This window comes from Lolium perenne, chromosome 7 (genome assembly GCF_019359855.2).
Source record: "Lolium perenne isolate Kyuss_39 chromosome 7, Kyuss_2.0, whole genome shotgun sequence".
In the NCBI taxonomy this organism is placed as follows: Eukaryota; Viridiplantae; Streptophyta; class Magnoliopsida; order Poales; family Poaceae; genus Lolium; species Lolium perenne.
The window spans coordinates 137,155,235-137,176,609 of NC_067250.2; the positions used below are offsets into that span (position 1 = coordinate 137,155,235).

Here is a 21,375-nt window from a genome sequence, read left to right on the forward strand (position 1 = left end):
GGGTTCGAATCAGAGCTGCAGGACGTATCTCACGGTCACCTTTTGGCGAGGTGAGGACGACCCTGCCCCTGCTCCTTCGAGGTTTTTGGAGCCGTCGAAGTATAGTGTCCAATGCTTGAGGTCCGCCGGAGAGCTCGCCTGCTGGGCTTCTTCCCAGTCGGCGAGGAAGTCGGCTAGCGCTTGAGACTTGACCGCATGGCGTGACTCGTACGTGATGTTGTGGATGCCGAGTTCGACTACCGACTTGGCGATTCGACCGGTCACGTCGCGGTTGCGGATGATGTCGGCGAGTGGCGTTGAGGCGACCACCTTGATGGGATGCTCGTGGAAGTAAGGAGCCAGTCGCCGCTGGGCCCTGAGTACTGTGTATACTAGTTTTTGGTAATGCGGGTACCGCTGCTTCGACTCGATTAGGGCTTCGCTGATGTAGTAGACTGGACGTTGTGTGAGTTGCTCCTTTCCTTCTTCCTTGTGCTCGACGACCATGACTGCACTTATTGCGCGATTGGACGCGGCAACGTACAACATCATGGTTTCTTGTGGGAGCGGGGCCGCGAGGACATGAGCGTTTCTTAGGGCGTTCTGGAGTTTTTCCAGGGCCTTCTGCGCTTCATCCGTCCACTCGAACGAGTCTAACTTCTTCAGGAGACGGTAAAGTGGCGTGGCCTTGTCGCCGAGTCGGGGGATGAAGTGACTGAGTGCCGCGACTCGGCCGGCGAGTTTCTGTGCGTCGAGCAGGCAAGTTGGTCTTTTGGTTCGCATGACCGCCGAAGTCTTGTCCGGGTTGGGCTCGATGCCTCGTTTGGAGACGACATGGCCAAGGAGTTGTCCGGACGGACCCCGAAGGTGCACTTCAAGGGGTTGAGCTTGATCTAGTAGCGCCGTAGGTTGGCGAAGGTTTCGGCGAGGTCGGCGACTAAGTCATCTTGCTGAGTCGACTTGACCACCACATCGTCGATGTAGACGTGGACGTTGCGACCGAACTGGCTCTCCAGGCAGCTGTTCATGCACCGCTGGTAAGTAGCTCCAGCATTTCTAAGACCGAAGGTCATGGCTGTGTAGCAGTAGGCGCCAAGTGGCGTGATGAACGCCGTTTTCTCCTGGTCTTCTACTGCCATCTTGATTTGATTGTACCCGGAGTACGCATCGAGGAAGCATAGCGACTCCGACCCCGCGAGTGCATCGATGATCTGGTCGATTCGCGGTAGGACGAATGGGTCCTTGGGGCAGGCGCGGTTGAGTCTGGTGTAGTCGATGCACATTCGCCATGTCTTGTTTTTTTCCAGCACCAAGACTGGGGTTGCCAGCCATTTGGGGTGCTTGATCTCTATGATGAAGCCGGCGGCGAGTAGCCGGTTCACCTCTTTGGCGATTGCGCGCCGACGCTCTTCGCCCATGGGTCGCATCGTTTGCCTAACGGGACGTGCGGTGGGGTCGACGTGTAGTTTGTGCTCAGCAAGTTCTCTCGGGACACCTGGCATGTCAGAAGGTTTCCATGCAAAGACATCTCGATTCTCACGGAGGAACTTGATGAGCGCGCTTTCCTATTGGGCGGACATGCCCGTCCCAATGGTAACCTGCCTACTCCAGTCGTTCTCTACAAGATCCACTTGGCGAGTATCTGTTGTAGGCTTGAAGGTTGCTGCGGACGAGTCGAGCTCAGTCGGCTTCTCGAGGATGGCGGGGTCATTGCAGTCGACTGGGTACTTGGCGAGCTCGACGATGTTGTCGCGTTCCTCGGCGATGACGGCGTCGGCGAGCTTGGCGTCGGCGATGACGGCGTCGTCGAGCTTGGCGCACTCCACGTCCAGGTCCGGGTCGCCGTGGATGGTGATGACGCCGCGCGGCTCGGGCATCTTCATCATGTTGTAGGCGTAGTAAGGCATGGCCATGAACTTGGCGAACGTCTGGCGGCCGAGGACGCAGTGGTATGGGCTGCGGAAGTTGACCACCTCGAAGGATATCCGCTCGGTGCAGTAGTTCACAGGTGTGCCGAAGGTTACCGGCAGCGTGACCTTGCCGATTGGGAAGGCCTTCCGTCCCGGGACGATGCCGTGGAAGGTGACGCTTGTGTTCTCGAGGCGTGAGTCGGGTAGGCCGAGTCGTCGGAAGGTGTCATAATACATAATGTTGATGGAACTTCCTCCATCCATCAGCGTCTTCGGGAGCCAGTAATCGGCAACCTTAGGCCTGACGATTAACGCCACTCGCCCCGGGTACTCGATGCGTGGTGCGTGGTCGCCGCGGCTCCACGTGATGCTCTGCTTGGACCAGTTGAGCCAGCGGGGGACGTCCGTGACGACGGCGTTCACGGCCACCGCTCGCGCGAGGACTTTCCTGTCGCGGCGATCGCCGACCCAGGTGAAGGTGTGCCTCGCCGTAGCTCGGAGGCCGGATGTCCCATGTCCCACAGTGGGCGCCACTGTCGTGGATATGACCACGACAGATGCTACGGGAGGAAGCACTTCGTTGATGCGGGGGCAAGGGAACATGGCCATCTGCGGAACGAGGTGCACAAGACGCAAGGTTTTACCCAGGTTCAACCCCTCCGGAGAGTAAAAGGCCTACGTCCTGCTAGATCTATTACTCAGTGGAGAATTACAATGGGGGGCTCAGTCGGCGGCTACGCCGAGAGCTACAAGGGGGAGATTGGATCTCAGATGATATATCTTCTAGGGTTTAGCTCGGGGGTTTATATAGGCACCCTCGATCTAGGGTTACATGAGGATAACTCTGAATCATATCGGTTGCTACTAATCTGGGATTCGCCACCCCTCTTGCAAGTAATCTCCTTCTCTAGTCGCGCAGATCTTCATCCAGTCGGCCCATCCGGGGGTTACGACCCAGTCGCTGCAGGGCCCAGTCACCCAGTCGCTTGGGCGACTGGCAGCCTTCTTGGGCCTTCACCTCCATGGCGAGTGGGACTGGTGACACACCCCCCTAGGGCATATCCCCATCAGAGCAGGAGGAGGTTTGCTGGCAGAAGCGCCCTTGGCCGGTGAAGAGGATGACGGCGGTGCAGAAGATGAAGTCTTGGAGGGGGAAGCACTAGGTTGGCTGGTGTTCTCGGGGACGGGCGGAACCAAAGGTTCTGGCCGCTCGGTTTCTTCTGAGTCGACACCCATGTTGCTGGCGCTGGTATCTTCAAACTCTAGAGGGGAAGAAAAATCCTCCTCCACGCGGTGATGTTTCCGTTTAGGGGCCGCGCTCCCCGAACTTATTTTACCTCCCCAAGGGGAGGAAGGAGTTTTGTCGGCGCCAAAGTGTGCTGGGCTTTGATGAGGAGGCTAGGTCTTGCAGGAGTCCTTGGAAGCTTCTGGCCTCATACCAGATGCGCTCCTGGTAAGTTCCAGAGCGGGTCTGAAAGAAGAAAATAAAATTAGCCGCAGGAATGAACAAGTACAAAGATGCAAACCGGAAAGATGTGTTGATAAAGCTTACCCGGAGGCGACCGAGATCTCATTCCTCCTCTTCTTCCTCTCCGGCCCAGAGCCAGGAACCTTCCGACGCTTGGACCGGCATCAGGAGCCGGAGTCTTCCGGACTCGAGGAGCCGGAGGATCTCCAACCTCAGCAGCGAGGGGGGTCACATGCTCCAGCACCTGGGGTCCCGGTCAGCTAAAGCCAGCGTCACAAAGAAAAAACATAAGATAAGGAAAGCAGATCAAGTAGCTCAAGCATAATACAATCGTCGTCATCGTTGTCGGAAGCGTTTGCCGGACGAGGAGCAGGAATGTTACCGGGGCGACGGGAGTGCGTTGGGCCCATCTTGTGAATGTTGCCGATGGTGTAAGGATCCGGATCCTCATCGTCTAAGCGGAGGCGCTTGGGGGTGAAGGACTCCGGTTCTTCGGCAAGAATACGAGGAAAGTCCTGCAGTACAAGGAAAAAACAAGTTAAAATAATAGTTTACAACATCCCGGAAACTATATTCCGGAAGCCCCAAGATCTTACTTGGGACGTTGGTGGGTGTCGGTGGTTGAAAGGCTGCATGCCCCAGTTCAAGTCAACCGGCATCTTAGTTTTGCAAATCTGCTTGGCCTTGAGTACCACGTCAGATTTGCTCAAACAGAATGTTGTGATCCTCGTGGGATCCTTCCTGCCAGTCATTTGGCATATCTTATGCGCCCGACGCTGCAAGGGCAGAACCCGGCGCGAGACAAACGCGTGCACGATGTCATCAGAGGTGATGTTGGTGGTGTCGTTGAGCTCCTCCATGTACCGGACGATCCGGTTGGTCTCGTCGTGGCCCTCCTGGGGTTGAACCGCCGGTTGGTCTTGGCCAGTACGCCGGGAACATAAGCCGGAAGATTGATGAAATCGAAGGGGCCGGAATTCCTAACATAGAAGAAGGTTTCTTGCCAGGCCCGGCAAGATTCCAAGTCGGAGAACTTGTAGAAGGGGCTCCCTTGGCGGGGGCGTGAGTATGCACACCCCGCACTGAACTATGGGTTTGGGGCTTGGAAGTTTCGGATCTTGGATCGAGTTGATCCAGAGGTTGTAGAAGCGAGCGAAGGTCTCGACGGTAGGCGAGAGACCAACGAACCCTTCCATGAAGGAAACAAAAGAAGAAAGATAAAAAATAGCATTGCCAAGGGAGATGGTGGGGTTGAAGTTCGTAGAAGTCAAGGAAGCGCAGAAAAAAGTCCGACGCCGGTAGACCAAAGCTGCACTCAAAATGGGCGGCAAAGACTACAATTTCGCCTGGCTCGGGCAGGCTCTAGCTCCTTGCCAGGAATCCGGCAGAATACCTCTTCCGGTATCCTCGGCGACCGGTACAACCAGTCAATTTCCGCTTGACTCACATCAGAGCCCTTCCAGGCTCCGCGAGTGTAAGCCCTGAGGTTTACACCGACACCTTGACCTGAGCTGGCGGCTTCTTCCCCCAGCCCGCCGGTTTCTTAGTCCGGCTCGCCGGCTTCTTCCTCCATCCGGGCGAGATCCTCCTCGAGCCCATCGGATTCTTGCTCTATGGCTTGTTCTTCACCCAGAGAGATCTCGGGGGATTCGTTAAACTGGGTTCTACCGGAAAGCTCCCTACCGGATTCTTCAGACGACATTTTGTCTAAGTATTTTGAGCTACCTAGCAACAACTTTCCCCGGATCTACTTGCTCGTGAAGATCTAGGCATAAGAAAAAACAAAAAGGAAAAGGAAGTAAATACATCTACCGCGCCCGCAAAGAACAGTGAGATAGGACGGGACCAGATCAAGCCATACTGACCTTGGATGGGCGGCGGAGGTCCCCCAGGGCGTTGAACTAAGAGGTCGTCGGAGAAAAGAGCAACAGTGACGAGCGGTGGCGCAAAACCTTGAGAGGCAGTACGCCTCTAAGAAGAAAGAGAATGACGAAGCAAGAACTTGGCGAAGAAGGAAGCTTGAGCAACGCAGGGCGCTCCCCACGGAACTTCGCCGGAGGAAGTAGTCTTGGCGACAGGCGGCGGCGCAGGAGCTCACGGCACAGGGAGCGCAGGAGATTGGAAACGGCGAAGAATGGGGGCGCGGTGAGGGAGACGAGGAACCGTCGCCTTTATATAGAAAAATGGATAAATGGGCTGGAAACCGCTCGGCCCACGTCGCTTCGACTGATGGGCCGCCATGTGGCATTGAGATACACGCGCTCTTGGACGCTGGCACACGGAGGGCCACACGGATCCGGTGCGGCACATTAAATGTGCACGGGAGACGAGGGATTTGACCCCTGACACTGCCCTGTCAGACACTGTGCGCATGTCACTGACGGGTGCGGTTTTTGAGATATTCTCGACTTCGTCGAGGTGAGTTTAATGGCAAAGAAACCGTCAAAAGAAGACGGAAAAGCTTGGTTAAGTTCGGTTAGCTAAAGTGGGTTTGGTAAGGCACCGGATAAGTTTAAATTGAAACCGGAAGGATTAATCTGGTACGTTTGAGAGGGGAACCTGGTGTGGTCCGTCAAAAAGATCAGCCGGACCGCACCAGCTTCGGGGACTAATGTCGGGGGGATGGCCCCCGGTTGGCCAAGACCATGGCAAGAATGCCATGATAAAGCATGTGTGTACCGGATTAAAGATTAATCCGGATGCTCAAAGTTGAGTGAGAATTGTGCTAAGTTAGTACGAACCGGTATACCAGGAGGGGTATGCCGGAATACGATAAATATAAGAGATTGAGATACAAAGGCAAAGATGCCGGAGCTCTAAGGTAAAGATACCGGAGAACCGGCAAAGGCTCAATTGTAGCATGTCGGCATTCCAGTCAAAGATTCCACCAAGGACTAAAGGACAAGATGAGCGAAGCACTTCAGTTTTAATCGAAGCCCTGGTGCCAAAGCAGAAGATGACGTAAAAGATACCGGACGAGGTCATCAGTCCCTGATTAAAGACAAAATCAGCGTCACTGGGGCCAAAGTAGCTTAGCTCATCGAAGATTCCATTAGGGTTTCTTCCCTTGTAAGCCACCTCTCCCCCTATATAAGGAGAGGAGGCACACCCCTACACGGGACGGTTCACGGAGAGATCCATTGTGTAGCGTGTAGAACAGGTCATGTACCGTACGTTCTTCAACCTCTGGCTTTCAGCCAAGTTTAGCAATACATACCGGATTTCTATCTCTTTTTTCCTTTAACCTTAACCTCACTCGGATCCTCAAGCATACATTCGGCCCCAACTTAAGCCATCCTATGGCATCTGTTGTTCCACCACGACGACATATTTACAGAATATCTGGCCTCTGAAAAACAGCTCAGGACCCGAGCGACGACCTCCCTGGACTCGGGCCAGATATTTGGCCGGATATTCTCGTAGAGCCCGGATATTCTGGTGTGGCCGGATTATCCGGCCCATACTTAGCTCGGATTATCTGGCCCCAAATTCCTACAACGGCTCGATTCTCGGGGGGGGGGGGGGTATAAATACCCCCTTCTTCCTCAACCTCAACTTTCTCATTCTTGCTCAAGTTCATCCACCATTAGAGCCACACCAAGAAACACAAGATTCACTAGATCTCCTCCTTCAACCATCCAAACCTCTTGATCTTTGGAGAATCAAAGGAGAATACCCCGACTTACATCTTCACCGAAGCGATTTACATTTCCCCCTCATTTGTTTGAGGGCCCCTTTGCTAGTGTTCCATTTGGAAACCATAGTTGTTTGTGGTTGATTTGTTCTTGTTCTTGTTGTTGTGTTGTTACAGCTATTGGGAGCCTCCGATTCAGTTGTGGATGTGTGCCCCAAGAACCTTGTAAAGGCCCGGTTTCCGCCTCGAGGAAATCCCTTAGTGTAAGTGGGCTAGGCCTTTGTGGCGTTGCTCACAGGAGACTTGAGTGAGGCCTTCGTGGGGTTGGTCTGGCCTTTGTGGCGACCACACTCCTCCAAACATAGACACACTTCCCCTCAAAAGGAAGGAACTACGTGAATCATCTCTGTGTCTCGGCGTTCTCCACTCTCGGTTACCTCTATCCTTAATAGCTCTATTATATCTTGTCTAGCTATATCTTGCTTAGTTGTATATCTTGTCATATAGGTAAATTCACATAGTTGCATATCTAGAGAATTTACCTTTGTGTCAAGCTTAATTTGAAAAAGAACTAAAAATTGGGTAGCACCTAATCACCCCCCCTCTAGGTGCGGCATACGATCCTTTCACCCCCTCCGGTCCATGTTGGTCGTTCGGGACATGTGTGCCCCACTATGGTACCCTCTGGAACCTTCTAGAACCTCCGGTACAATACCGAAAAATCCTGAACTTTTCCGGTAAACCTGAAAATGACTTCCCATATATGAATCTTATTCTACGGACTATTCTGAGCCTCCTCGTGATTTCCTGGATCCCATCCGAGACTCCGAACAATATTCGCTCTCCATATCATATTCCATATCTACTTAAACAACATTGAACCTTAAGTGTGTCTACGGTTTGCGAACTATGCAGACATGATCGAGGCACCCCTCCGATCAATAACCAATAGCGGGACCTGGAGATCCATAATGGCTCCCACATATTCAACGATGACTTCGTGATCGAAAGAGCCATTAACATACGATATTGATTCCCTTCGTCGCGCGATACTTTAATTATCCGAGGTTCGATCATCGGTATCTCCATACCTAGATCAACCTCGTTACCGATAAGTACTCTTTAATCGTGCCGTGATATGTCATCCCTTGTGACCTAGTCACATGCTTGCAAGCTAATTGGATGACATTCCACCGAGAGGGCCTAGAGTATATCTATCCGTCATCAGGATGGACAAATCCCACTCTTGATCCATGCGCTTAAACTCATACTTTCATAATACTTAATGCCACATTTATAACCACCCATTTACGAAGTGGCCTTTGATGTCATCAAAGCATCTATTCGGTGTAAGTGATTAACACGATCTCATGGTCGAAGGATTAGGTTACTATGTATTGGAAGATTGTAGCAAAACGAACTTAATGACTTGATCATATGCTATGCTTACTATGGGTGTATGTCCATCACATCATTCTCCTAATGATATGATCCTGTTATTAATAACATCCAATGTTCATGATCTGGAAACCATGATCATCTATTAATCAACAAGCTAGCTAAATGAGAGGCTTACTAGGGACTCTGGTTTATTTACAAAACACACATGTATCAATGTTTCCACTTAATACAAGTATAGCATGTGATGTAAATATTTATCATGAACACTAAGATATAACAATAACCACTTTATTATTGCCTCTCGGGCATATCTCCAACAGGTTCATCCTTGGGAAGTCCCAGTTGTAGCCATACATCCTGGTGTGGATGTATATTGAGAGTGGTTAGGTGCTCAAGTGTTACAACGATGGAGGCCATCTAGAGAATGAAGCTGACATATTGCTGCCTTCCTTTCTTAAGGGAGGTGCGATGGGTGGAAATGGATGGAGATATGATGAATATGCTTTAAGATCCTAAACTGTTGGCGATGGCACAAGAAGCTCTTCGAAAGTTCTTGTGTTCTTGGTGAAGTGTGCGGTGCTTGAGTCTTCTCGACTGCTTGTCTCCCTTCTTATGCTAGGAGGGAGGATTTATATAGCCAAAGCCCTGTCCTTTGTCGGTATGGAAAGGATGGCGCAAAGTCTCCCCTCAATGGGTCGAGAGGCTTTTCCCTTTGCCACTCCTAGTCGGAGTGGTTGCACGTTGGTATCCTACTGGGTACTATGCGCCATATCAGACGATGATGTTGAGGGTCCTCGGGAAGGTCCAACTGGGCCATTTCCCGGGGTGAGACGACTTAGGTCAACGATCCATGTTTGTAATGATGTATGGTGACCTTAGACTTGAGTTGTGAGGTCTCATCTCAATGGTACAGATCCGTCAAGCCCACCCCGATGGTGAGCTTAAGGAATTTAGTGACTGGATGTTTGAAGCCCGCCTGAGAACTTAGCCGACTTCCCTTGGCATATTGCTGAGGGAAGGCTGGCCTGATGACTTTGGCCGACCTCTAGGTACTCGGTAACCCAGAACCCTATCAATGGGGAAACTAGGATGGCTAGAAGTGGACTAGCGGGTGTGGGATGGGGATGCGATGGGACACATTAAAAAGGATCAATATGCGGGCTAGACACGCTGGTCCGCCTTCAAAAGGAAAATGTGAAAGAAACAGAAAAACACCTAAACCGGGCTAGCCCACACCCGCGATGGGGTGTGCGGTGTGGTGCAGGTGCCGACTTGGCCGGCATATATAGATCACGTTGGTCCGTGGGCGTGCCTATATCCCGCTCGCGTGCGTGTGGGATACGCACACAGTGGCTCTTCCTAGTTCGCTTGTATTGGGCCGGCCCAGTCGCCTAGGGAGTTATCTTCAGTTTTTTAAAATTAATTTTAACTTTTGAAAAGTTCCAGGGTTGAAACTTTCTAAAAAAATTGAAAAACAATCATATCTAAAATAAGTTTGAATTATAAAAATGTTTAACTTTAAAAATTTGCTCGAATTTTAAAATTGCTCCAATTTGAAAAATATGTTCAAAACAGAAAATAAAAAAATAAAAAACGAAAAACCAGAAAAAACAAAAAACGCCAAAAAAAACCAACCAAGCCCGTGAAGAACCCAAGAAAAAACAAAAAAAAAAACAAAAAACGAAGCTGATGGGCTGTGGCCCGCTTTTTCCCGCACGCGTGCGGGCGTTATCCGCGCCGCTGCTGGGCTGAGAATAGGTTTTGCCTTGGTCCGTTTAGGTGCTGAGGTTAATTTTAGGTGTGCCGACCAAAATGGACAGTCTTTGGTCCGACTGGGCCCCGCTTAGGGAAGTGGGCCTGTGGAATAAGTGGAGGCCGGCTGGAGATGCCACGAAAAGGAAAAAAAGCCTGGCTGGAGATAAGATAAAGTGAGATGCTCCAGGAAAGGAGGTTCGACGGAAAGCGAAAAACCCTAATAATCTCAAGGCCGCGCGCGGCTCACAGCTCCCACCCAGCCGCCACCACCGCTTTCATCAACCCACGCCGAGTTCCCTACCATCCTCTCCTCCTCGTCGTGCTCTAGCTTTGTGCCATGGAAGCCGAGGCTGCGGCGAAGAGGGCGCGGGAGAGCGAGGCCACTGCAGCGGTGGACGGAGCTGGCGAGCAGGCGGGGATCTCCGCCGTCATCCCCGGATGGTTCTCCGAGATCAGCTCCATGTGGCCCGGCGAGGCGCACTCGCTCAAGGTGGAGAAAGTTCTCTTCGAAGGCAACTCAGATTTCCAGAAGGTATTGGTTTTCCAGTCCTCCACCTACGGGAAGGTGCTCGTCCTGGACGGGGTGATCCAGGTAACCGAGAGAGACGAGTGCGCTTACCAGGAGATGATCACCCACCTCCCCCTCTGCTCAATCAAGGACCCCAAGAAGGTCCTGGTTATCGGAGGCGGCGACGGCGGTGTCCTCCGCGAGGTTTCACGCTACTCCTCGGTGGAGCAGATTGACATCTGCGAGATCGACAAGATGGTGGTGGATGTCTCCAAGCAGTTTTTCCCTCACCTGGCTCTTGGGTTCGAAGATCCCCGTGTGTCCTTGCACATTGGGGACGGTGTTGCCTTCCTGAAGAATGCTCCAGAGGGCACCTATGATGCAGTCATCGTCGACTCCTCTGATCCAGTTGGTCCTGCTCAAGAGCTCTTTGAGAAGCCTTTCTTCCAGTCCGTGGCCAGAGCTTTGCGTCCTGGTGGAGTTGTCTGCACGCAGGCGGAGAGCATATGGCTGCACATGCACATCATAGAAGACATCGTCACCAACTGTCGCCAAGTTTTCAAAGGTTCCGTTAACTATGCATGGACTACTGTGCCGACGTACCCTAGCGGGGTTATCGGTTTCATGCTCTGCTCTACGGAGGGGCCTAGTGTTGATTTCCAGCATCCTGTTTTCACCATTGAGGAGGACGACTACTCCACAAAGTCCAAAGGACCACTCAAGTTCTACAACTCCGAGTTCCACACGGCATCATTTTGTTTGCCATCCTTCGCGAGAAGGGTTATTGAAGCCAAGGCCAACTAGACGTCAAGAGGGGGCTCTGAAACCCAGCTAGCAAGTTTGGACACAACGAAGAATTGGTTGTAACGTAAACAAGGGAAGGGCCCCTTTTCTTAGCTTTATTATTGTTATTATTATTAAATAAGCATTGGAGATGCAAGTAACTGTGATTCAATCTTATGAACGTCTCAAGTTGTATTTCCTAGCTACCTGATGGTATCAGAAAGTTCTGAATATGGTTGTGTTTACTTTTCCCTGCATTTATCTGATCATTCAGCAGCTGTTGCCCTTCATGGTCCTTTTTATTCCATTACGAAGATGTGCCTACATATGGCAGCATCTGGTATAATCTTTGCTGTTTATTGTTATGCTTACAACTGTTGTAGTTTCATAGTTGATCATTCTAGTTTTAAGCTGTTTGGTCAGCATGTCATACATTTCTATAGAGATGTATATGAGCTAGAAACCAGATGTTTATGCCATCTTGCTCCATGTGCCCCTCATATGTCAACTGATCTTGAAGCCTTTACGCAGTTCAGATGTAGCCAAAAACTGCCACTTCACTACATATTGCCTATTGTTCTTCTCTGTTTCTAATGTTGCTTTTGTCTAATAATGCGTAGACGATTTTAACTTTGGAGCTTTTGACACAATTTCTACAATTTTAAAGCTATTGTGTTCTGTTTTAGTCGTAGAAAAATTATGAGAACAACTCAACAACTTCCCTGAATAAATTTTACAACATTTAAGCTATTGTAGGATTTTAATTGGCATGATCTGGTTAATGTAGTGGAATCCTCAGGTATGATGAGTATGTTAATGTTCCCTTGGTCCAAAATGAACCACAATTAGCTCATTTGTGCTGAAACTTCTTCTGTTACCAAAAATTCTGTGGACCAGAAGGAATATCATATATATTTGCGTTTCTTGACATCTTCTCTCATAGATTCTCATTTCCATTAGTTTATTTAGATTTAGTATAGCATAAATGCATCTGGCTTAACAAATCCTGATGAAAGACATGCACAATGAGCTTTATATGCAGCTTGACCAGAGATCTAAATCAGGTCAGCGGCCATATGCCCATAGCTGCTTAAAACTGATTATTGCTACTCTGAAAGCAACACTTCACTTGTATATGCAGCTTATCAACATGTAAACTTACTTTATTGTTTGAAGCACAACAAAGCTATTTCTGCATTTCTGCATTACTAATACTAAATCTTGATGATGTTACATTTATTAGAACTGCATTTGGTTAAACATATCATGATACAAGGAATGCTTAATAAGCTATATCAGGAACATGACTCTGAATACACTGTAAATTGGAGAACTGATAGATCAACAAATATTTTGCCCCTTGACATAACATGTGTGGATGAACAATGTTCTTTACTCTTCAGTATGTAAGAAGAGTTGGATTTTGGTTCTGCCCCTTTCGCTGCTTTTACTTTGGACGCCATCTGATGGTTTGTTGATTAGGTTATATGCAAGCGATAGTCTCATTAATTATGCAATATTTCAATTGGTAGTTGTGTTTTATCTTTTTTTTGTGCTATGGCTGGTTAGCAAAGTTATTAACTGATTGTAGCTGTACTATTTTCACCACTCTCCTTCTACTCCTATGTATGCACCAAGCCATTTGATGCATACAAGTATCTTGTTTCCATTTTGCGTTGAATTACTTGTCAGTTTGTCTGAGTACGGCAGTGAACACCTTTGTTTCGTAGTAGGAAAGCTTACCTTGATGCTTCTCAGAAATTAGCTTATTTGAAGAGATTCCCCACCTCCCAAAAAGGTTGTGCAGATTTGTATGGTTCTTAATCATTTTTCAGTTTCCGTGATATGATTGAAATATCACTCGCCTTCTTTTAGGTCAGTGAAATATCGCTTTGTGTGCTGCTTGAGAGTTGGACTAAATCCCTTTTTACTTGCTTGTGAACTCAATGGTGGGTTGTTCTGACCATCTTGGTTGTGTTAATATGGTTGTCGGAACATATTGGTGTACCTATATGATACATGTATTGCACAAATATGTGATTTCTTATGTCAACGTTAGTCAGATTTCCTACATGCATCTAAGTTTCGGTTGAATTGTGAATGTGTATGCAGTTTTGGCTTCTTCACCTGTTGAATTCTTTTCTGGTTTGAATAGACTTGGTTCTGGCTACTGAATGTTAAACTGCACGAGTGTCACCTTAGTAGCTCCTGTACTGTATGCTGAAATGCACCTGTATACCTGGTATTATTTGCTAGTAATTGCCACTGAATCTCAACCGCGGTAGGTTTCAGTGTTGTTTTGCATTCTTTGAGTCTGTGAAGGCTTCATGAGTGCATTTTCTTTTTTTGCGAGGAACAACTGAATAAGTGTAGTACAAGTCACATAATAGTCCAAAGGCTAGCCAACTCATGAGATGTTACCGTGAATTTCCAAACAAGCAATATACACTCACGATAATTCACCTTGCATCGGATAGGAGTTTTGGAGATTGAAACGGTGGCCAGGAGGTAACTGGCAAATAGTGTGGGTATCTACAAGGAAGTGAGGTGCAGCATGTGACTTCCGTGCTCATGTGGATACGGGGGAGATGACAAAAGAAGTAGAATAATGGATAGTTAAGTTAGTTCTTAAGGTTATTTTGGTCAAAGAAGGTATTCAAATCTTATGTACATGGCCAAAACTCATTCAAACATGTCCCATCCCCATTGCAGTTACCTTGCTATGTTATTTTCTTTATTTGTAGGATCTCAATGTGAAGTTCTGTACAGTATGCACTTCTCATCAAATTTACTCATCCGGTGACCTATAATACCACATCCTAAAATAATACGCCTAACTTCTCTTTTATTTAACTGTAGTGCCGAATAATCAAGGTGCCTGACTGTGCATGTAATTGCATTGAAAGAGCCTTCTCCATTTCATCTACTCCAATTTGCAAAACTTAATGTAGGTTCCACGTACTCAAAATCTAGGTTAGCTGTTTGAATTTCTATAACTGTTGGAGTTTTTCAATAATTTCTGGAGCTTTTATTATTATTGCAGTCTCCCAAGCCTTATGCCCCCTTCTTTGTAGCAGTAGCAGTTATTTTTTGAAAACATTGCAGCCGTATCAGTTAGATAGAACATCATTAATAGATACTTACATATATATGTGCTAGTGCACCTAGCCCTAAGTTATTTGAGTTATTTTTCTACCAACAGCTTCTAGCGCCCCAAAGTGGCATTTGAATCAGTTCAAAAATAAGAATTGGAGTTTGGATCAATACAACTACACCACTAAGCAGCCAAAATGGCAACTTCTACACAAGTAGTTGATAACGGAATAGGACTCCAGTATTGACATTATCTGTTATTCTGTTGTACGCAGGCTATATATCTGTTTCCGCTGACACTACTCCAATGGATACACAAGATCCATTTGGTCGGTTTATGTGATAAGCACTCCCAAACAAACAAAAAAACACGGTAGGCAGCTAATGGTTAATCAGAAAATGCTACTAGCATACTAGCGTGTCCAGTGATTTTTTTTTAAAAAAAATCCCTGATGGATAATCTCTAAAATGTGCTTGAATTGGAAAAATGATTTGGAATCTTTTGTCGAGAATGAAACATGAATGCTCAATAGCTAAAAGTAACGTCACTTCTCCACAATAAGAAGCCATGCATGCAAACAGACATGAATGGCAGCAAATACCAACTATATAGCTATATCTGATATAAAATCCAGATATACTCCTACTATGACAAGATGTTTCTTTGCAAGATTAGTGTCCATTGTATTCTCAGAGAACATCTCAAATGACCGGACCAGGGAAATCTACAATATTCCCTGACCGGACCAGGGAAATCTACAATATTCCCTGCAGTTATTGGTGTATCTTTTGATCTCGCAGAGCCTACCCATGGGTTCAGGCAGCTGCAGCCAAAATATTGGCTCAGGATTCCACCGCCCTCCGCTCGCCCACGGATTGGCGTCAAAATGCATCGCCATGTACAGGGCTGGCTTGGGCTTGCCAAAGAATTGGAGTCCAACCAAACAGCAACAAAACGCCATGGCATGCCAATATTTTGGTAGGGCTGGCGCTAGCACAGAACCAAACAAACCCATAGTTTCCCAGGCAACGCAGAGCCATTAGGCCAAACATGAACGCCACTTCCACAACATATATTTTGATAGAACCTAGCAACTGGACATATGACATCACAATTTTCCAACAAGAATTAACTTGGAATAGTGGAGAGCAAACAATAAATCATACTCTTCAAGCAATACATTCTTAAATTCTATAAGTGCAGTTCAATCATGTACAAGCAAAGCTGCTGGTAAGCAACCTAAGCTATGGTTTCTCTCTTGCTAAAATCAAGAGTCCATGCTCATTAAATTATATGCATTCGAAGAACACTTTTTGTGGAAGGCAGGAAGCCTAACCAGATTAGCCATGTAACAACAGATTTCTACCTCCAAGACAACCTGCTATGAGCAGTTAACCAACATCAATTCAGCCCTAGTCTGATTATGACAACATGAAAAACACACATCAAACAAGGTATCATGGTAGGTTGCTCTGACCTTGTTGACATGCACAAGAGATGAAACAAAATGATGCCAAGTGTTCTGGCACATTTCCTACACAGAATAAAATAATTCATCATATGATGCCTTCATGTATCGCGTCTGTCCAATAAATGCTAGAACTTTTGGTAGCTCATTTTTAGCCTTCGTATTTGCACTTATTCAACTGCTGCTTATTTCAAATGAAGATTAGTAACACCCTCTGATACCCCGATAGATATTTAGGTGACATTTATTATACTTGTTTTAGAATCAAATTCCAACCAAGCATCAACTGATCATGGTGAGCACACAACAATACAGGAGAATAACCAATATCTATTTCGTAGCAACATAACTATCACACTTGCCAATATCATGAACACAGCTCAGGTTACTTGGCACCATAACTTAATTACTTGCTAGATTAATAAGCACAGATAAAAATTTATCTTCATTTTTCTAGATTTTTTGATATGTACATCTGTTCACCACCCACATCAGGGCCATAAAATCAGGTATTCCCAACTAAATATGATATTCTTTTGACAGAATTTTTTTTCTAACCGACCACTACATGCAAAAGCAAGTTAAAACCCAATTTAACAAATAATTTAAAATTGCACAACTGGACCACACATTCCTACTCGATTAGATAAGTTGCCCAAATCAACAACCAAATTCTCACCCAATCATAACAAAAGAGCTAAAAGACTCACCCAATCATAAGGGAAAAGGTAGTCAGGAAGTGTTCTGAAATTCAAACTTGACTAGTGGATTCAAGCATATGATCAAATAATCAAGGTGAATAATATCAAGCTAGTGAACTGAATATTTAATTTTATTAGTGGATTCCAACCAAACAGCAAGTGACCAAGGTGAATAATACTCCCTCCGTTCCTAGATATAAGGTGAATAATACTCCCTCCGTTCCTAGATAAAATAAGGGTGAAGAATAACCACTCTATTCATACTAACTAAAAAAAGTGTGAAAGCACACTCGTCGATACAACTATGGTCAGGCAGATCAGATCGTTTGGCACTATAACTTATTAAGTTCCTAGGCTAGCAAGCATCAGTTGACTTATCATCAGGCAGATCATAAATTTTGGCACTATTAATAACTTATTAACTTCCTAGGCTAGTAAGCATCAGTGGACTTACTATGTGCTCAGGTGCTCCTTCAACCTACCGTACCTCCCTTTCCTGGACTCTTTTGAGATGCATGTGCACCAAATTGAGAAACTGCGGCCAACATCCGCAATACTAGGTAATTGTCCACACATGTACACAAGAATTATCAAGAAAATCTTTTGATAAGCTTTCACCACCTCAAATAGCCTAACTTACCACTGCAGGTGAAGAAAAACCACAATCCCTAATTAAAAGAAGCTAAAATCAATTCTAATAACATGACAATCCCCAAATTTCACAGACGGATTCATTATAATATAAGGTTAGGATATTTATACATGGAATCGGACATAGATTTGTATGATACCCTTCAAGCATATCCGACGAAGTACCATGGTGCATCGCATTGAAAATTGTCTCTACTTCATATTATTCCAAAATTTATAGAGGCACACTTGCCCATATCATTATCACCATAAGGACCAACTTATTTGGCACCATGACTTAATTATTTCTTGAGGCAGTAAGCATGGATGAAGTTTATGTGCGCAATGGGCGCTGTCCCAAAACCTACTGTCTAACTTTACTATCCCAGTTTCTTTCGAGATGCAAGTGCAGTGAATTCAAAACCCTCATCTGGCCCATAATAACAGTTTAACACCAGGTAACTCCCCATACGACAGCTATCTTGAATTCTTGGCACTCTAGTAACAGAATTTCCACAAGGCTAAAACCAGAGTGAGGGAAAATAGAATAACACTTGGTAATCTCGAAATATCAAAATCCATTTCAACACATCGAACCCCCAGTCCCAAATTTCACAAGTTGACCGAAACCCTAACCAAATTCTGACGCAATCATACCAAAAAAGAGATAAATCATAGCATGAATTCCTCACAACTGTGCAGCAAGGTACCACATTTATTCAACCGAGGCCATACATTGCCCATATCAGGTGAAGCTAAGACGAGATCAGGAAGGTAAAAGATGTCGGTAGAGAGCTGAGGGGAAACGATGGCTCCCTACTGCAGCCTGTACTTGTAGCGCGCGACCTCGGCCTCGTTGGGGAAGAACCCCATGAGGCGCCCGGCGGAGTTCTGGTAGGCGTACATGAACCCTCCCAGCACCCCGATGAGGCCCCCGGTCACCATGGACGGCCCGCGGATCCCCGGCTTGATCCCTGCGAGCACCGGCCGATTTGAGGCTCTGTGAGCGAGAGAAGCTGGAGATGGTATGTGTGTGTGTGTGTGTGGGGGGGGGGGGGGTTAGGAGGACGTACCGGAGAGGTAGCCGACGGTGACGGAGACGGCGGAGATGGTGGAGAGGCGGAAGTAGTCGAGCGCGGAGAAGTTTCCGACGACCTTGGTGAAGGCAGGGTTCCGGTCCACCACCGGGTACTCCGGCTTCACTGACGAGGTGATGTCGGTGTTCATGGCGGCGCGGCGGGGCTCTCTTCCTTCCGGCGGCGCGGCGGCAGATTTGGTCGCGGAGAGGAGAAGGTGGGTCAGGGCTGGGAGGAGGGGGAGTGGTTGCCTTCTCTCTGGGGAGGTCCTATGCCCCGACCTGGCTGGTCGGCCGTCGGCGGCTCGTCCGAGCCGCACACGCAGGCGGTGATGTTGGGCCGGCCCATTTTACTTGTTTCGTTTTTACTCTGTTGTTTTTTCTTTTTCTAAAATATAATTGTCAGTTTTTTTTAAAAAAAACTAGATTTTTTAATCTGAATATTTTCCAAAAATACGGTATTTTTAGAATTTGATTTTTAAATTATTGCCTATACAGAGAGAAGGCAAACCCTATAAACCGGCCAGGTCGGCGCGTACAGCGCGGCGCCGCACACCCCGCGTGTGGTACGGGTCGACCCAGTTAGGCTTCCTTTTTTTCTTTTCTTTAATGTTTCTCCTTTTCTGTTTCCTTTTTCCTGTTTTTTTTGTTTTCTTGTTTTCTTTTGTTTTTATCCTATTTCTTTTTTGTTACTTTTATTTTTTAGATTTGAAAAATAGAAAGATTTTAAAATGTTCAAATTAAAAAGATGTTCGATTATAAAAAATTTCAAATTTGGAAATGTTTAAATAAAAAATTATTCAAATTTTAAAAATTTCAATCTTAAAAATATTTCAATTTTAAATTTATTCAAATTTAAAAAATGTTTATTTTGAAATTTGTTCAAATTAAAATATTTTAAAATTTGTTTAAATTAGAAATGTTAATCTCAAAATTTGTCCATATTTTTTAAAAAAATAAATTTTTAAAATCAAATTCTAAAAAGACGTATTTTTTGAAGAAAAAATCAGATTAAAAAATATAGCTTTTTAAAAAAACTTCTGACATTTAGTTTAGACAAAGAAAAACCAATAGATAAAAAATGAAACAAGTAAAATGGGCCTGCCCAACAACACTTCCTGGGTGTGCGGCTCGGACGAGCCGTTAACCAGGTCGGGGCTGAAGGGATTCGTAGCATAGAAAACAAAAAATTTCCTACCGCAAGAACGAAAACCAAGACAAGATGCAATCTACAAGATGGGAGCAACGAGAAGATCATGAGACTAACCCTCGAAGATTTTCAAAGCCTACGAGATTAGATCTCGTTGTTGCAGAAGATGATCACTTGTCGCTTTCAAAAGCACGTAGAAGATCTACGGTGCCACAGTCGGGCAGCACCTCCGTACTCGGTCACACGTTCGGTGTTGATGACGACGTCCTTCACCCCGTTCCAGCGGGCAGCAGATGTAGTAGATCCTCCTCGGAATCTCGCCAGCACGACGGCATGGTGATGGTAGTGGTGGAGATCACCGGCAGGGCGTAAGCGCTACGAGAGGTGTAAGATCGAGGGAGGTGTGCTAGGGTTTGGGAGAGGGGGCTCTCTTGGGCGCCGGCCTTGGGGGGGCCTAGGTGATGCGGCCAACTTGTGTAGTCTGTCCCTCCCTCTCCTCCTTATTATATAGGTGGAACACCCAAGGGTTTGCCCCAAAGATCTGAATAAGACCCCAATTCAAAAACTGCCATATGGACGAAACCTAGAGGGACAGGGACTCTTCCCTTCCCCCTTTGTTGGCCGGCCAAGGAGGTGGATTCCACCATGGACTCCACCCTCCCACTTGGTTGGCTGGTTAGGGTTGGTGGAGTCCAACCGGGACTCCACCTTCCATGGTGATTTCTTCCGGAAGATTCTAGAACATTCTAGCACCTTCCTTAAATGCATCGGATCATTTCCAAACTTGGAAAGTGACTTCCTATATATGAATCTTATTCTCCGGATCATTCCAGACCTCCTCGTGATGTCTTGGATCCCATCCGAGACTCCGAACAAACATTCGAACTCCATTCCATATTCCATATCTACTTAAAACGACATCAAACCTTAAGTGTGTCACCCTACGGTTCGTGAACTATGCAGACATGGTCGAGACTCCTCTCCGACCAATAACCAATAGCGGGATCTGGAGATCCATAATGGCTCCCACATATTCAACGATAACTTAGTGATCGATTGAACCATTTACATACGATATCGATTCCCTTTGTCTCGCGATATTTTACTTGTCCGAGGTTTGATCATCGGTATCTCCTGTAGGATAACGTTGCATATAAAACAAAAAATTTCCTACCGCGAACACGCAATCCAAGCCAAGATGCTATCTAGAAGACGGTAGCAATGAGGGGATTATCGAGTCTCACCCTTGAAGAGACTTCAAAGCCTACAAGATGAGGCTCTTGTTGCTGCGGTAGACGTTCACTTGCCGCTTGCAAAAGCGCGTAGAAGATCTTGATCACCGGCGCCACGAACGGGCAGCACCTCCGTACTCGGTCACACGTTCGGTTGTTGATGAAGACGACGTCCACCTCCCGTTCCAGCGGGCAGCGGAAGTAGTAGCTCCTCTTGAATCCGACAGCACGACGGCGTGGTGTCGGTGGCGGTGGAGAACTCCGATGGAGCTTCGCTAAGCGTGCGGGAGCTTATGGAGGAGAGGGGGCGGCTAGGGTTTGGGAGGGGGTGGCCGGCCACTCAAGGGGGGCGGCCAGGTTGTGGTCTTGGGGTGGCCGGCCCCCTCCCCTTGGCCCCTCATTATATAGGTGGAAGCCCCAAGTGTTGGACTACAAGTCTCCGAATAAGACCCGAACCCAAAACCTTCCATGTGATAGGGAAACCTACCCAAGGTGGGAATCCCACTTGGGGTGGGATTCCCCCCTTCCATGTGGGGGGGTGGCCGGCCCCCATAGGGGGAGTCCACTTGGGACTCCTCCCCCTCTAG

The 21,375-nt window shown here is 47.1% G+C and overlaps 2 protein-coding genes across 2 annotated transcripts; one reads left to right on the forward strand and one right to left on the reverse strand.

Moving 5' to 3' along the window:
* Nucleotides 1-10,335: 10,335 nt before the first annotated feature.
* Nucleotides 10,336-11,689, forward strand: LOC127301733 (spermidine synthase 1). Its single transcript, XM_051331995.2, has one exon. It carries the CDS (start codon nt 10,485-10,487, stop codon nt 11,457-11,459), a length of 975 nt encoding a protein of 324 aa, XP_051187955.1. The 5' UTR covers nt 10,336-10,484; the 3' UTR covers nt 11,460-11,689.
* Nucleotides 11,690-17,985: 6,296 nt separating this feature from the next.
* Nucleotides 17,986-18,651, reverse strand: LOC127301734 (NADH-ubiquinone oxidoreductase 20.9 kDa subunit). Its single transcript, XM_051331996.1, has 2 exons — nt 18,405-18,651; nt 17,986-18,305 (listed from the first exon to the last, which is right to left on the reverse strand). Exons 1-2 carry the CDS (start codon nt 18,556-18,558, stop codon nt 18,148-18,150), a joined length of 312 nt encoding a protein of 103 aa, XP_051187956.1. The 5' UTR covers nt 18,559-18,651; the 3' UTR covers nt 17,986-18,147.
* Nucleotides 18,652-21,375: the final 2,724 nt, after the last annotated feature.